The 14,521-nt window shown below is 41.4% G+C and overlaps 1 protein-coding gene across 1 annotated transcript in view; it reads right to left on the bottom strand.

Moving 5' to 3' along the window:
* Positions 1-12,298: 12,298 nt before the first annotated feature.
* Positions 12,299-14,521, bottom strand: part of CDH6 (cadherin 6, type 2, K-cadherin (fetal kidney)) — a 48,170-nt gene continuing 45,947 nt past the window's right edge. The window contains exon 11 of the mRNA XM_010285981.1: positions 12,299-13,040. Within this exon, the coding sequence (XP_010284283.1) occupies positions 12,550-13,040 (491 nt within the window). The 3' untranslated portion in view covers positions 12,299-12,549. The remainder of the gene's footprint in view (positions 13,041-14,521) is intronic.

Below are 14,521 nucleotides of genomic sequence, written 5' to 3'. Positions count from 1 at the left end.
GCTTTGTCTAAGTATTCTTATGGTGACTTTATGGTAAACGACTTGAAGTTGCTACAGCAAATGGATGAGAAATCTAATGCAGTAAAGCAGTAGAGTTTTTGAGGACTGGAACAGACAGTGCCTAGTAGTACATGTGATAATTTTGTCACAAGTATAAACTCTCATACCTGCAGCATATCATCATGTCTTCACAAATGTGGAGGTGTTTTTTCAAGTAACAGTCCAGACTGGTTAGAGTTGGAATCCTTGTCCCAGACTTGAAGAAAATGAGGCACCGATTTTGCCCAGATTTATGTTTTTTTTTTTCTTTTTATGAATCAGGACTTGTGCCTTTAGTTTCAGTGAACTGACAGACTGAATAATCCTAACATACAAAAAAACCCTAAAATCAGTTTCTGAGCCCCCATCAGGTTCCAGAAACCAACTCCATGGTTTTTGAGTAATCTTTGCATTTCTGAGTTCCCCTTGATCAGCTCTTGTGTGCCCGTGATATTAATGGTTCAGGTTTATGGGAGAGATGTAAATACGCCCAGTAAGACTTTATAACAGTCCAAGTTACATTTCTGTCAGGAAAAACATTTCTCCAGCTGACCCTCAGCAATCCTTCATGTTTCCTGCAGTGTCAACCCCTTTTGTCCTTAGGTGAGACAAACACAGACTCGTCTCCCTTTCCCGTGGCTGGTACCAAGGAGATGGAGGGGTAGGAAGAGAGCACTAAAAGGGCACTGTTTTCATAGGAAAAAAAGGCTTCCTAAAGCTGCTTTCTGAGCCTTCCTTTCAGTGTTGGGGGAATAATATCTGTGCCTCCCTTTCCTATACTCAACACCCCTCACACCAAATAAAAAATGTGCCTTACTTGCTAAGGAGCCTAGAAAGCGTTCTGGTGGCCTCTGATTCACTGCTTTCCCAAAGAGACTGGGCGGTGGGAAGGGAGTCCGAGCGGAAAGCGTTTTCCCTTGAGTAACCAGAATATCTTCTGGAGTTTCTCACTTTGTCACAATACTAGCTCCAGCGATGACAGGCATAACTTGTGTGCCGGCAGTACTGCGTGCACAGAAAAGGTCTTCTGGGCTTTACCAACGATTAAAAGGTACCTAGTGAGCGCCCAGAGCTATGTGCATCGGTGAAGTGTGAATAGTCCATTCACACTTGTAGGGGTAAACCAGAGCATGGGCCAAGTGCCCAGCAGGGTTTTATAAGACCAGACGGAGTAAGGTACTAAGACTGCGTAATCACTGGCACAACAGCTTTATATGTATACAGTTAGTGTATAGTGTAAATATTTATGAATGCATGTAGACTATCTAGAGGATAAAAGCAAGGAGATGCAAAAACAAGAGCTGAATGAAATAAAAGTTTACAGTTCAGCTTTTGTCCAGCTGGTCTAGGGGCTGTGTGTGCAGGAGGGGTGGCCAGAGCTGGCACAAAGCAAGCACTGCCTGCAGCAGGGACATGGCTTCCAGTGGAGAGGAATGGAGAGAGAGAGGAATGACAGCTGACAGGATTTGATGATGGCTCAGCTGATATAAAATGAGGGGTTTTTTTGGTTTTGCAAGGTAATTGTTGGCAGGCAATAAAATGGAATGCTGAAGCCTTGGCACAATGTTTTATATATTCTCCTGACAGAGATCTTTGTTGACGTGTAGTTCTTTTATTTCATAGTCTTCAAGAGCATCATCTATAATCTGAGTGCCTTTGTCCTCTGCTGTGTTTCATGCTGGTCACCAAACAGTTAACCTGTATTGTCTTTCAGGAATCCCATTTCACTCCTGCCAGAATCAATGATAAAATTCTGACTGTGCAAGCGAGTGAGCCCATGGGCCAGATGGATATTTGGTATCAAAATATTTGAAAGTCTCTTTCTGCAATAAAGAGCTATATGAAGTATTTGCTCTAAAGACAAGTACCAATCTCATGTCTCCAGGGCATTTGTAATCAATATTATATTACAGGTTGATTAAATACCAAGATATTAGAACGGTGAACCTAAAAGTGTAGTTTTGACTTTTCTTTGTTACTTGAAAACAACTGTAAAAATTGTTTAGAGAAATGTTGACAATGCCAGAAAACAACAAAATCAAAATAGCATAGTTACTATTTCTGAACGTGCGAACTTGAAAAGGGTGAAACACTCATCATTGGATCGGTACCTGGCAGATGCTGTAGGCAGGCAGAATATTATAAGCTTGTGGGCTAAATATTTTGCCCATTTATCCTGCGCTGTGTGCAAGTAGATAGTAGAATGTGTGGAATAATTTCTACACATAGCTTCTTAGACTAGTATCCAGTGCGTGCATAAAAGGTGGATGTCTCTCGAAAAGGTGGTGGCATCCATGGGAAGCCAAATAGAAAGGTTGAAATCTGTTGTCTTCATAGATATGTAATGAGGGGTGTGTCTGGTGTGGGAAACGAGATTTGACGCATTTGACACTGTGACAAAAAATGGGTAAGCAAGAGAACGAAGGGCGTGTGAAGAGGCACAGGTATCTCAGCCACAATCTGGAGCAGTAACGGGTGGCTTGGCCCTCTTGTCACCGGATTCCTTTCATCCCTTTAGGCTTTCTGCCTTTAGCAATAGGTATGAGGTTCATGTCCACCTGAACATCAGTGATAAAGTTGGGGACCGGTGTGAGAAGGAGGAGGCAGAAAGAACCTGGCTCCATACTCTAACGATAAAGAAGCTGGGCCATCAAAATGCCCAGCGGTGGCCAAACAAATGTGGACCTAGCTCTGTTTTTTGGTTCTGACAGGGACACCTCGGTACATGGGGGAGAAAAGTACCTGAAACAAGTAACAGGGTGAAGAGTGCACCTTCTGCAAGCCAGCAGTAAGCAGACTTGTAGGAATGCTGTGTCAGAGACTGAGCCAGTTGGACCCCCACTTTCTCCTTCTGTCCTACATCGGCTTCCTCGCTCTTACGCTTATCAGAGCCCTTTTATTCAGTCCTCTTTTCAATGGCTTGTTACCGAAGTTTAGGTTTGCTCTTTGGGGGCATTTTTGGTTTCATTTTATTTTATTAAAGGAGGCTTGAGAGTTTGTTTGTTCTAATAAGTTGAAGCTGTAATTGGGAAATGGGTTAAGCTTGCTTCCAATTAAGATAATTGATGTGAAATACCCAATTGCATCCCGAGAGAGAGAGAGAGAGAAAAGTTCCCCAGCTGAGTTGTAGAAGAAAGCAGCTTTGTCTAACAATGCAGGTAGAAGCAGATGTTTAGAAAAACATGTAAAAGCAATCAGGAGGGGATTTATTCATTTGTTTATTAATTAAGACGCATGCATGAGCAGACAGACAGCGAAGTTCTGAGTTAAGAAAGGCAAAGTTCCAGCAAGGGGTATGAGAAAAGCTATATACAGGTGATTCCTGTTTGGGGTTTTTGGGTGGTTTTGTGTGTTTGTTTGTTTGGTTTGTTTTGTTATTCCTTTTTGTAAAGGAGGAACCACCCCAAAGCTTTTTGGAAGATTCAGGTCAGCATGTCCACTTGCATACAGGCTTCCTGACTCTGTAAGTTTTGGGGTTTTTTTCTCTTTTGCTTAAATAAAGTAAGATACATGATAAGGTCCTATCAGGCCATGAGTATTTCCACAGCTAGTAAAAATATGTATGGTTTTCTGCACTCTGTGGTTTGCTGAGGTTAAAAAATGTGTAATGAGTACTAGAGCAATTCTGAAATAGCAAGTGACTGAGGACTTCTGATAATACTCGCGTTTGCTTTCTAATTTGTGGGGAATCAAGAAAGTGGAATCGGCTTTTCTGACTGGAGGGGCAAGCATGCTTGGGGATCTGATGTGAGGACAGACAGCTGCTGAGAACTTGGTGCGGTCACTTTGGAGAACAGAAAATGTACAAGGTGGGTATTTGCTAGAGAGCTGGCTGTGCTAAAAACATGGAAAGATGTACTAGTAAGAAAGAGGAAAGGCTTCAAAGGCTTTGGATAAGAATATGTACTTTTTTCTTTTTTTTTTTTTTTTTTTTTAACAAATGTTGGTACCTTATCCAAAAAACTTGGATTTCATTTACAGCATCAAAAGTAATATTAGCTGAGATTAAAATTGGAAAGACCAACACTGAATTAACTTGGCTGCTCATATAAGTGATCGCTCCTGCAATTTTTATGCCAGTATTAAAGCATCAGTTAAATATATTGCTCTTTTCTTTGGTTTCCTTGTTTGAGTTGCCCTTGAAATTCAACAAGGACTGCTTAAACTTTTTTAAAGAGACTGTAGGCTTTCATGGCTGGTCTAATTAAATAGTCTCTGTGATGACTTTGGTAGTATTAATGAATTATGAATATTGGGGAGTTTGTATTTTGTGTGTTACTTGTTGGGGGGAGTTGTTTTACATAGATAAACCTGGTAAATTAATGTCTGAGCGTCAGATGTGTTTTCTGGCTGAAATGCTAGCCTTTAGTTGACTTTTCTTTGTGATTGAGGTACTCTTTGCTATAGTAAATCAAATAAGAAGAGAAGAAATATGCAGATTCCTCTTTCTTGTAAATAACAGTGATAGGGTCTTCCTGTTCTGCTTCTGGCACTCAGACCATCAGTACATGTGAAGGGTTGCAGAGCCTGGACCACCTCTCAGCAGGTAGACAACCAGGACTCCTGCTGTTGCTACTGTCTTTGTTTAAGAAGATGAAAAGCTCAAGTTGATGTTTTGTGAAATCTTGTAGGGCTGCTCTAATGCGAAAAGTCACAGAGCCAAGAGGTGGGGTAACTGCAGCCTCTCTGTGCTTGCGCCCGCGAGCGTGTGTCCTTACTGGAAGGTGGGGAGGTGAAGTAGACGCATCCTCCATGTACAGTGTAGTGCTTAGTTTCTGTGACTTGGTGTTCAGATAACATGATAGTAATTAAAAGTGTTCCTTTTTAACTATGTAGCACTATGTATTTATAGCCTTATGATCCACTGCTGAGCGTCTAAAAAAGCTGGTTTCTTGGGCCCTTCATATAGAAGTTTTCTTCTGGAGGTCCACGAAAGATTGCAGGTGGATGTTTAGGCTAATTCTTCTCATCGGTTATGAAAATTACTCAGTTCTTTCATAAACCACATGTGGGTTTCAGAGTTAAACTGGTTGCTTTTTGTGGTTTCTTCTAATGCTTTTGATGAAGTACTGCTTTGCTGTGACCTTTCCTACTTTTTTTTTGTCCTTCTGTTTAGGAAGAAATTTAATCGTGATTAAATTTCTGGAGCTGTAGACAGATCTTTTATTAAAGAAGTGTTAAAATTAATAACTTTCTCTGGAGGTTGTTCTCCTTATGTAAAAAGAAATTGCAAATGACATTTGGGATCTCCATAAATGAACTGAGATTTTAAGTCTTTTTTGGACCTCATACAATGAAAGGCAAATAACTGAACAGTGCTATTATAAATTATATGCTCTTTATATGCTTAAAGAAAGGTATTCCACATGCTTTACTTCGACAAAGCTCCTGCTGCCTTCCTGGTAAACCGTGGCTAGTCAAAATTTGGCTTGTGACTAATACCCTCCTCTTAGTAAGCATCACTAAATGATGCCTTCTGAAATTATATCAGTCTTTTGGGAGGCCTCGCTGATCCCAGAATAGTGATCCTACTGCTGTTACAGCTTGTTGCAAGCCAGATGGCATTTGAAAGACTGAGTCAATTTACCCCTGTGTCTTAAAGTGATTGCAGAATGTTTTTGAAGGCTTATCTTTATGATAGTGTTGTAAATACAAACCGTGGATTGAGAGAATTAGGAAAAAAAAAAACCCAAGTTAGAAAAAACAATTTATTAAGTAGTATCATATAAATAACTTGTTACAAAAATCAATTTGCAAAAAGGCAAATTCACTCTGTCTGTGAGAAATTGTTGTTCAAATTGGTTTCTCATTAAATCCTTAAATTTCATTTCCCCCTGCCCCCCACCCCCAAAAAAGAAGCCAGTACAGTGAACAGGAAATATAAGGGAGAGAACGCACACTTCCCGCCTGACCATAACAAATTGCCCATCCACGCTGCAGAAGAGATAATCATTCCAGCATGGGTCCCTTTGCAACACAGGGAAACTTCTAGGTGTAAATCTCTTGGATGACAAAAAAAAAATCTTATCACCCGCAAACGTTCCTCTGTGCTGAGCAGTGACTGGATCCATCCGATGCTGAGGCTCCCTTGGCGCAACCAGGGGATGACATCACGAGAGACTGTGTGGCTGGACCATGCCAGCAAGTAAATCTTCCCAGGTGGTGGCATCAGCTTCAATTTATGCTTGGAAGTATTTTTAATTAAAAAAAAATCAATACCAAAAAGCATTTATTTTAAGAGTTTAAAAATCACAAGTCGCAATAGGAGTTTGCCAGATTGATTTCGCTCAGTAACACAGTTAAGATGCACATAGCATTTATTATAAGGCCTTTCTTTTAAGTTTAATTTTTCAAAGCAATGAAAGTAATCACAGAATAAAACAGTACAGTGATTCTGAAGTTTTTTTAATGTGTCAAAATCCAGCACAATTTTGTGTCTGCAGTGTTGTTTCTTTGTTGTGTTCACCTGAATGCTTAATAATTCTATACATTTGTTTCTTTAATAAACACTAAAGTAGTAGCTCATAGAAAACTAAAAGCTTATAGAAAGTGTCTCCAGGTATATTTACATAAATAGTGCAGTCTCATAGGAAAGGTCAAAAGCCCATGGGAGTGGAAAGAATTTCTCTATATGCTGGACTTGTTCCTTATTTGTCAAATTGACATTGTGGAAGGAGAAATTTGAAGTTAGTAGCTCCTTTGTTTTATTTTTTTTTAAAGAAAGCAAAATACATATGCAAGAAAAATATAAGAGCAGATTCTTTAAAAACTCCTTTGAAATCCAGTAACTCTATGCGTAATATGACAGTTTAGTGGCTTTTAAGTGCTATGGGCCTGCCTTGCATATGACTGATTACCTTCCCCTTACCCCACCGTGCAACTCACTTTCTGTTCTTCTTTCTGAAACTCCCAGTTCTCTGAGTCTGGTACTCCCTGTAGCCCCAGCCACGGCTTTTGGAAACCTACTGCTGAATGTTACGAACAGTTTGGGAAAGTGTTTAGCCTATGACAAAGGCAGGCCTGGTCTGAAAAGTGTAATATTGCAAAATGATGGGCAGGATCAAGATTGTTTTAGCTGTGCCTAAATAAAACTACTGAGGGGAGAGACTGGCATTAAAAAAGTGTGTTGGCTGCTGTGTTTTTTCCCCTCCTTCTGGAGCGATGCATGAGGCTGTAGACATTAAATATGCTTTTGTTCCTCTTTAAGTACAGAAAGAATCTCTAAGAAAGCAAGTCGTTCCGAAGACTAAACTGAAAATAAAAAACTTTGTGGCTTTGACATTTATTGGAGGAGGCTACTGTTTCTCAGGTCTAGAAGGGTTGGAAAAAAACCCTTTCACAGCTTACAACAGAGTTCATACTCATTGGAAGTAGCGCAATGACTGTTGATTTGTCAGCTCTCATTTGACAAGGGAGCTCAGGCTGCAGTGTTAACTGAAACACAAACGGGCAGGAGGTGGCAGCACCCAGTTGGGACAGTGGTCTTCTGAAACACTTCATTTCTACTTATAGCCAAAAGAAACATGGAGAGATTTAAAAGAGATGGTGGCAGGAAGAGCTAACACCGTGGTGTTCAGAGAGTTACCTGCTCAGAATCACTGTCCGTAATTCACCCTGCAGAAGGTCATCAAGATAGACCTACTGCAGAAATTTTAATAATAATCATGACAAAGGGAGTTCATTTCCTAGACATCTGCATGAGAATGGCCTGGATTTAACTTGCTTGGTCTCAAAAAGATGATGTCTTGCTTCCTATCCACGCAAATCTCCCTCTGGCTGCTGTAGGAAACCTGGAAGTGTTAGAAGTGACTGTGCACTCTTGGCCCTGCTCAACACTGATAAGTCTGGTTTTGAAAAACATGATCAGCTTCCAATGTTCATCATTTCCCTCCTTTTTATTCATACTGTACATGTGCAGACACACATTTCCCAAAGCCATTTCTCCCTCCTCTGACTGTTCTGCTTTTTATGGCCGTACAGATATTCAGATAGTTGGTTTCTGTGGGATTTTTTTTGTTTGTTTTGTGACAGAGCAATGAAAACATTGTGCCTTGTAATGCGTAGCCTGCTACTTCCAAAACTGGACCATTTGAAACTTGCCTCTCCTATTCACATTTAACAGCTAGGAAATACCTGTCCATAGAATGAAGTAAGACCTGACAACTAACAAAATAAAAAATGTCAGAAAAATATACCTCTTAAGACAAATTTAAAAAATATTGGTGTTGGTACAGGTGGAGTGTTCTTCTTCTACTCAGAACCTTTCCCAGCAATTTTTTTACCAGCAATAACTGAAAAACACAGCCAGTTTGTTTTTCTCGTGGTTAGACGCGTCTCCATCTACGTCAGGTTTCGGAGCGCATCGCAGCCCTGTGGTACTGTCGGTAGAGCCCTGTAGAAACACCCAAATTCCCTTGTCCAGAGCTTGCTGCAAGTTTCTGCCCCAGCTGTCTTCCAAGCGTTTGTCTATGCAGAGAGATGTCCTGGCACAACTGCACTGGAGGCACGTGCTGCTGTGTCTCACCATACTGGTGCTGCTGTGGATAGAACCAGTTTTAACCTGAAATAATTATGCTTATGGAGTGGAAAAAAAAAAAATCATTTTTCTGGAATAAAGTGGCTATTTTGGGAGCTGGGATGAAATACCTATACTAGAAACCTTACTCCATTTCAAGTGTAGAGATGCTATTGTTCTGCAGTAGCAAGGCTGGAAGAGTCTCCCGTGTAAATAAACACGCCTCTGTTTCGTGTTAAATCCACTGAATTTCCTGGTATCTTTTACTAGGTCACTTGTTGTTAGGTCTGATGTTTTTCTAAACTAAAAGCCAACTGCATTGCTCATCTCTAGCTGGCTTAGTTAAACTTCCAAATAATATTTCTTCTTCTCAAATAGGCATGGTTGTAAGAAGAGCAGGCTTAAAACAGCTTTGAAACCCACTTCATAGCCCATAGTTGAACAGTTGTTTATCTATAAGTGACAATTCTAGCATTGTCTGAAAGCATTGTTAAATACCCATTTCTATCATCTAGCACGCCGGCATGCAACAAAGTGCAAATAAATACTACTGCAAAGTTTTGTGTTCATTGCAATATGGCACTTTCAATATTTAATATGCAGTACTGACTTTATAAATTGCACTTTGTGGTACTTCCAAGCAAGAAGAAAAGACAGAATTGAACTTTTCTTGCTGTGTGAGAGATGCTAAATCTGTCCAATTTGCAGGAAAAATAGACCTTAAAACCTAGATCCATAAATAATAATTTGGAGGCAAGTTTGCCTTGAATTTTCTTAGACGAATCCATTTGCTATTCCGGCACCATATTTGTGGTGACATAATTTTTTTATATAATATATTTACACAACAGGCACAAGTAGCCACTCTCTATTATTTACTGTGTCACTCAATGGACAAGATAAAACCAGCTTTCAATTAAAAGAAAAAAAAGAGAAGAAAACTTGCGCTTGGACCGCTATTAACAATCGCTAAATCAGACAAAATCACTGTACAAACATAGGAAAGTAGTTACAAGGAGATAAGTGATCCTCCTGTCTTGTTGTTCCACCTCAAAGAGTGACTGATGCAAGTCGACCTGCAGGGCGGCCCAGCCCCTTCAGGGTGCCAGGTCCGTCTTCAGTCAAGCGATGGTGACTCCCTCTTCCCTGTGAGCTGGGGGTGGCTTGCCGGGCCAAATTCATGTGGGGTTTCACAGCCACCTCCGCCGTCCCCTCCACACACAAATCTGTTTCCTCGGGGCCTGAGGAGGGGAAAAGGCAGTCCACTGGCTGGCTTTGGTTGTCCAACCAGACTCTGAGCTTGAGGCAACCTCATGCAGAGAAGGGTGAGGCGCTGGCATGTGTTGGGGAGCCATTCGGAAGAGGCCCCTGAGTTTTTTCTCCACAGACTGTGTGAGGAGAGCAGCCTGAAGTGAGTGACCTGTGGCGGTGGTGCTGAGCTCCTCCACGTATCTGAAATCCAGACGGTCCCTCCTGTGTGCCAGAGCCAGGTTTTGGACAGGTTGCCTCGTGGATGCCCTGATTTCAAGGAAGCCATGAAGGGCTAGACTTTCAAAGGCTTTTGCTTTTATCATCTTAAATTACTGAGGGACCCTCAGGAGGACATAATAAGGGCCTAGTTGCGCCATCACCATTGTGATGGGCTCAGCCCCCCTAAGCGATGGAGTTGGCTACCTCACTCTGCTGGACTGAAGCCCGCTGAGAAGCCTCCATCAGAGAGACTGGGGGCTCAGGACCCTTTGAAACTCTGGCCTCCTCCACTCTGAAAACCCATCTAATCTGTCACGCTGGGCATCTGCGAGCCATTAGCTGCCTTGCCCTAAACCTATAAATGTGGAGCGCTCCCCACTGCGAAGGAGTCCTTCCCAGCCCCAGCCGGGCACCGCAGCGTGGCGGGCTCATCCTCTGCGCTGTGAGCTGCTTCGCAAAACCTGAAATTATGTCATCGTGCTTGTAAAAGTCTAATACTCCAGAATCTTACCGCTCTCTTTATTTAACTCTCTAGGAGTAATGAATTCCAAGGATTAATTTTTAATCCCTTTTAATTTTCTGTTTGTTAACTTTTTTAGGTTCTCGCCTTATTTTTAGAGTAAATTGGAGCTGTTATTTATTTTTCAAACTGATTCACTTAAGACTTGGGGGAGGGGGAAAATAGATTCATGCCTGTAATTCTGATATTAAATACTGTTTCAAAATGGAATAAATGAGATTAGTTATGTATGAGGTATATTTAAAAAACCCCAAACAAACAAACACCAAAAATTCCTCCTTTCCTTCACACAGTGCCCTGGGCTTGTGTCCCTACTTTGGGACACAGGGTGGCTTTTAGCTCCTGAAATCAGATACGTCCCATGGCAGCCCCTCAGGGTTTTCTCTAGATAGCCTCTCCTGGATGGATGGATTTGAAGAGCAGCAACTACGTGCGTTTGACAAAGCAACAGAAATACTGAGTGGTGCACAAACTTTAAAGACAATTGTTTTGGCTTGAGACTATGACATCTTCCCCCACCCTACCCCTGGCCAAAAATTACTTAGCTTGGCAAAGCAGATAAACGTATACACAGAGACTTGTGATTAAAATTTTATCTTTTGGTGAAGTCTTTAACACCCTAAGTAGTTTATTTTAAGAAATGAATTATATTTATAAACCCTACATTTCAGGCCACTGGAATGACAATTGATTCTTGCTTACTTGTGCATTCAGGGCTTGAAATTGGGGGGGGGCGGGGGGAAGAGGAAAACAACCACCCAAAAACATGAGAAATTACTTCCTTTGGCAGAATGCCAGCATCTTCCATCTTGAAAGCATTTGCCAAATGACTTATATAATTCTTGCAACATCCTGATGAGGTAGGCATTATTTCCCCACTTTACAGATAGCAAAACTGGGCAGGGAGTCAGTCAGGAGGCTACCCTGGGCATCCCGGAGGGGAAGGGCAGGACAGAAAAAACCCACTCTTTCTGCCTTTGCAGTTGCTCCTTTTGCCCCAGTGGCTGGCAGTCACCTTGAGGCTACTACTCCCCTCCTGCGCATGGGAACAGGCAGAAGTAGATGGATGTGGAAAGCCTGACTCCCGCCTCCCCAGCGCAGTAGCTATCACTGAACTGATGTGCAGGTGGAGGCCGACCGAAGAAGTACAAAGAAAAGTACAGTTATAATCTGCTCCTTCCTTCACGTCGTGAGCTAAACTGGAGCTGGATAAGATGGTGTTCCCCGTATCACAAGGCAAGTCTGGGTTAGAACTGGGAAACCGTCTAAGAATTAGATACTGGGGCTACTGACTGCACACACATGCACGCACACACATCTCTCCGGCAATGCTAGGTCAGAAGAATATATACATAGCAGTCAATGGACTATATATATGTGTGTGTTAGTATGATTCAGTGCATTGGGGGCAATGGCGAGTTCTAGAAAAACACTTAGGTTTAAATGACCATTAGGCCTTTCTACCCTCCTCATGAGTAAAACGCATGTTTGGTGTTTTTTCTCAGCTTACTCGTGTGATAAACCTTCATTCCATCACCACTAATTTTGACTATAATACATAGGGTAAACTAGGATACCTCATTACATTGGGATGTGCAATACACAATCGACAGAGCAGTCTTCTGAGCTGAATAGTCTGAATACAAGTAAAAAGAGCAAGTGAGCCTAAACAGTAATATACTCCAATTTACAATATAAGCAGAACAAGTAAAAATATTGCTCCCCCTCTGATCTTTTTTTACCCGTCCACTACTGCCGTGCCAGTAAGACTGGCTTGGTAAACTGGATGCACTAAAAAATAAGAATTTTGCCTCTTGGAAGCTCATACTAGAAAAAGTTTTCTGATGGCTGATCCACACGGACTGCAGTCATTAAGCAATTTGAACAGGTGGAACAGAGAACTCTTTCACACAGCTGTGGAGAAATAGAAAGAAATAGCCACTTCACATATCTCAATGCTGTTTCTGAAAACGAAGAAGAGAAACAAAAAAAAAAAGGCAACATATTAAGAGTCTTTGTCACTGTCCATTGCGCCATACATATCTGCCAGCTTTTTAAACCGAGGCCCCCAGTCACTGAGGTAATCGTAGTCCTGATCTCCATCTGTAGTCACCGACTCCAAGGAGCTGAGGGACTCAGCCACAGAACCATTACCTTCGTATGCGTAGGTTGCTAACGAGTCATACGGGGGTGCCGTTGGATCTGTATCATTTTCCTTTAACCTTTGGTTAATGAAATCTCTGACATCTGTGTTGTCTCGTGCTGTTGCAGTCCGCCGTGGCATAAAAAGCGTTTCCGGCACAATGTCTCTGCGTAATTTATTATCGTCTATGGCTTCGGGATTCCTCAGCGTGCCGATATCAAACGCCTGGGTGTCTTCCTCTCCTCCACCTTCATCATTATAACTGACAATGTTGTCTCTGATGTCTTCTTTGGAAATAATCAAAGGCTCTTTTTTCCGCTGCCGTCTCAGTGCTGTGAACAGCACCACTGTAACTGGAAACAAAAATCACAGGGGAAGAGAAAGGTTAATCCCAAACTCCATTAAAACCCGGAAGGCATGCCATGTCTCTGCTCGGATTTGAAGTTTTAAAAGATGTTTTGCAAAACTGAAAACGCACACGTCAAGTTTTCAGACAGACTGTGCTTGCCCTGCCTGTGAGTACCTTGGGAGGTGAAACGGCATGGATGTGCACCAGAAGAAAGGAGACATCAAGCTTGTAAGAAGCCAAGTGGAGTGTCTTTTTGTCAGTCGGTATGTTTTTACCCTGAGTCATATAGCAATTGTGCTGCCTTAAGAACAAAACTAGTTTCATGAAAGTTGGGAAGGAAGAAACACTTTCTCCAAAATAAGTAACATCAGGTGTTATTTACCTTGAACCCCTGGGATGAGATGCAACTTGTGCTATGGACAAGGCTAGTATCTACTGGGCTATGATAAAAGTTTAGCAAAGCTGCATTTCAAGATAAGTAAATCTATCCTTCTCTGGAAAAAAACTTAGAATATGGAGCAGATTTTCAGCACAAAGTCCAAGTTTTATTAACTTCCTTGGCATGTTTTTAAAATGTACATCACCTTAAAAAAGTATATGGCTTAAATCTTAGACTGATGAGATATGGTAATGGTATTTTTTAATCTGCCAAAGACATGAGATTTCTCAAACAGATATTTTGTGCCTTTCTTTCTAAAGTGTGTCTGTGTGTGTATGTATGTATTTATTTGGAGGGCAGGAACTCTTTCCAAGGCCCTGATCCAAATTTAAATATTTTTGCTCAATAATGACCGCTGGTACTTTTGGAGAAATAGGCATAGAGGGTGGAAGGGGGTATGTTCAATACTTTATTTCCTTTAGAAGCTAATTTCAGACTTCTTAGCTGGATATCCCCTTAAGACAGTAAATGGTTGAATATCTGCAAATGAGCAGCAGCAAGGAGCAGGGATGTATTACTGCTATCACTGTTGCTTTGGTAGTCTGAGGTTCACAGTGCCACGTGTTTCAGGCCTGCTGTGCAAACTCCAAGAAAAGATATACCTTACTGTCTTTATAGTTCTTTCATAGCAAAGCAAATCAGAAAATGCCTAAACTAATTGATATGAGACGATAAGGTGGATCAAAATTATCTTTTATGTCAGCTATGTTTCTAAAATGGTGTGTGAGTCAAAGTACAGTAACTTTTTTTTTTGGCAGTCCGTTCCTCATTTGTAACCTGGTTAAGGGCAAGGCCAAGGACTAAAGACATCCCCAAAACAAAATTTTAGCCCATTGAAACTTCTTTTTCTTAGCTTCCTTTGACACAAAAAATGCTGCTGTTTGGTTTTGTTGGGTTTTTTGTTTGTTTGTTTTTTTTTAAATCGATGGGCTGCCCTGTAGGATTGCTTAGAGCCAAGATGCTATATGTAGGTGTGCTCAAGCATGTTACAGAAGAGTCTTGTACTGTTTCTCTCCATTGGCTGCAGAAGGAACCCAAGAAGAAAG

Source organism: Phaethon lepturus, unplaced genomic scaffold (genome assembly GCF_000687285.1).
Source record: "Phaethon lepturus isolate BGI_N335 unplaced genomic scaffold, ASM68728v1 scaffold17824, whole genome shotgun sequence".
In the NCBI taxonomy this organism is placed as follows: domain Eukaryota; kingdom Metazoa; phylum Chordata; class Aves; order Phaethontiformes; family Phaethontidae; genus Phaethon; species Phaethon lepturus.
This window is presented reverse-complemented; position numbering and strand designations above follow the sequence as displayed.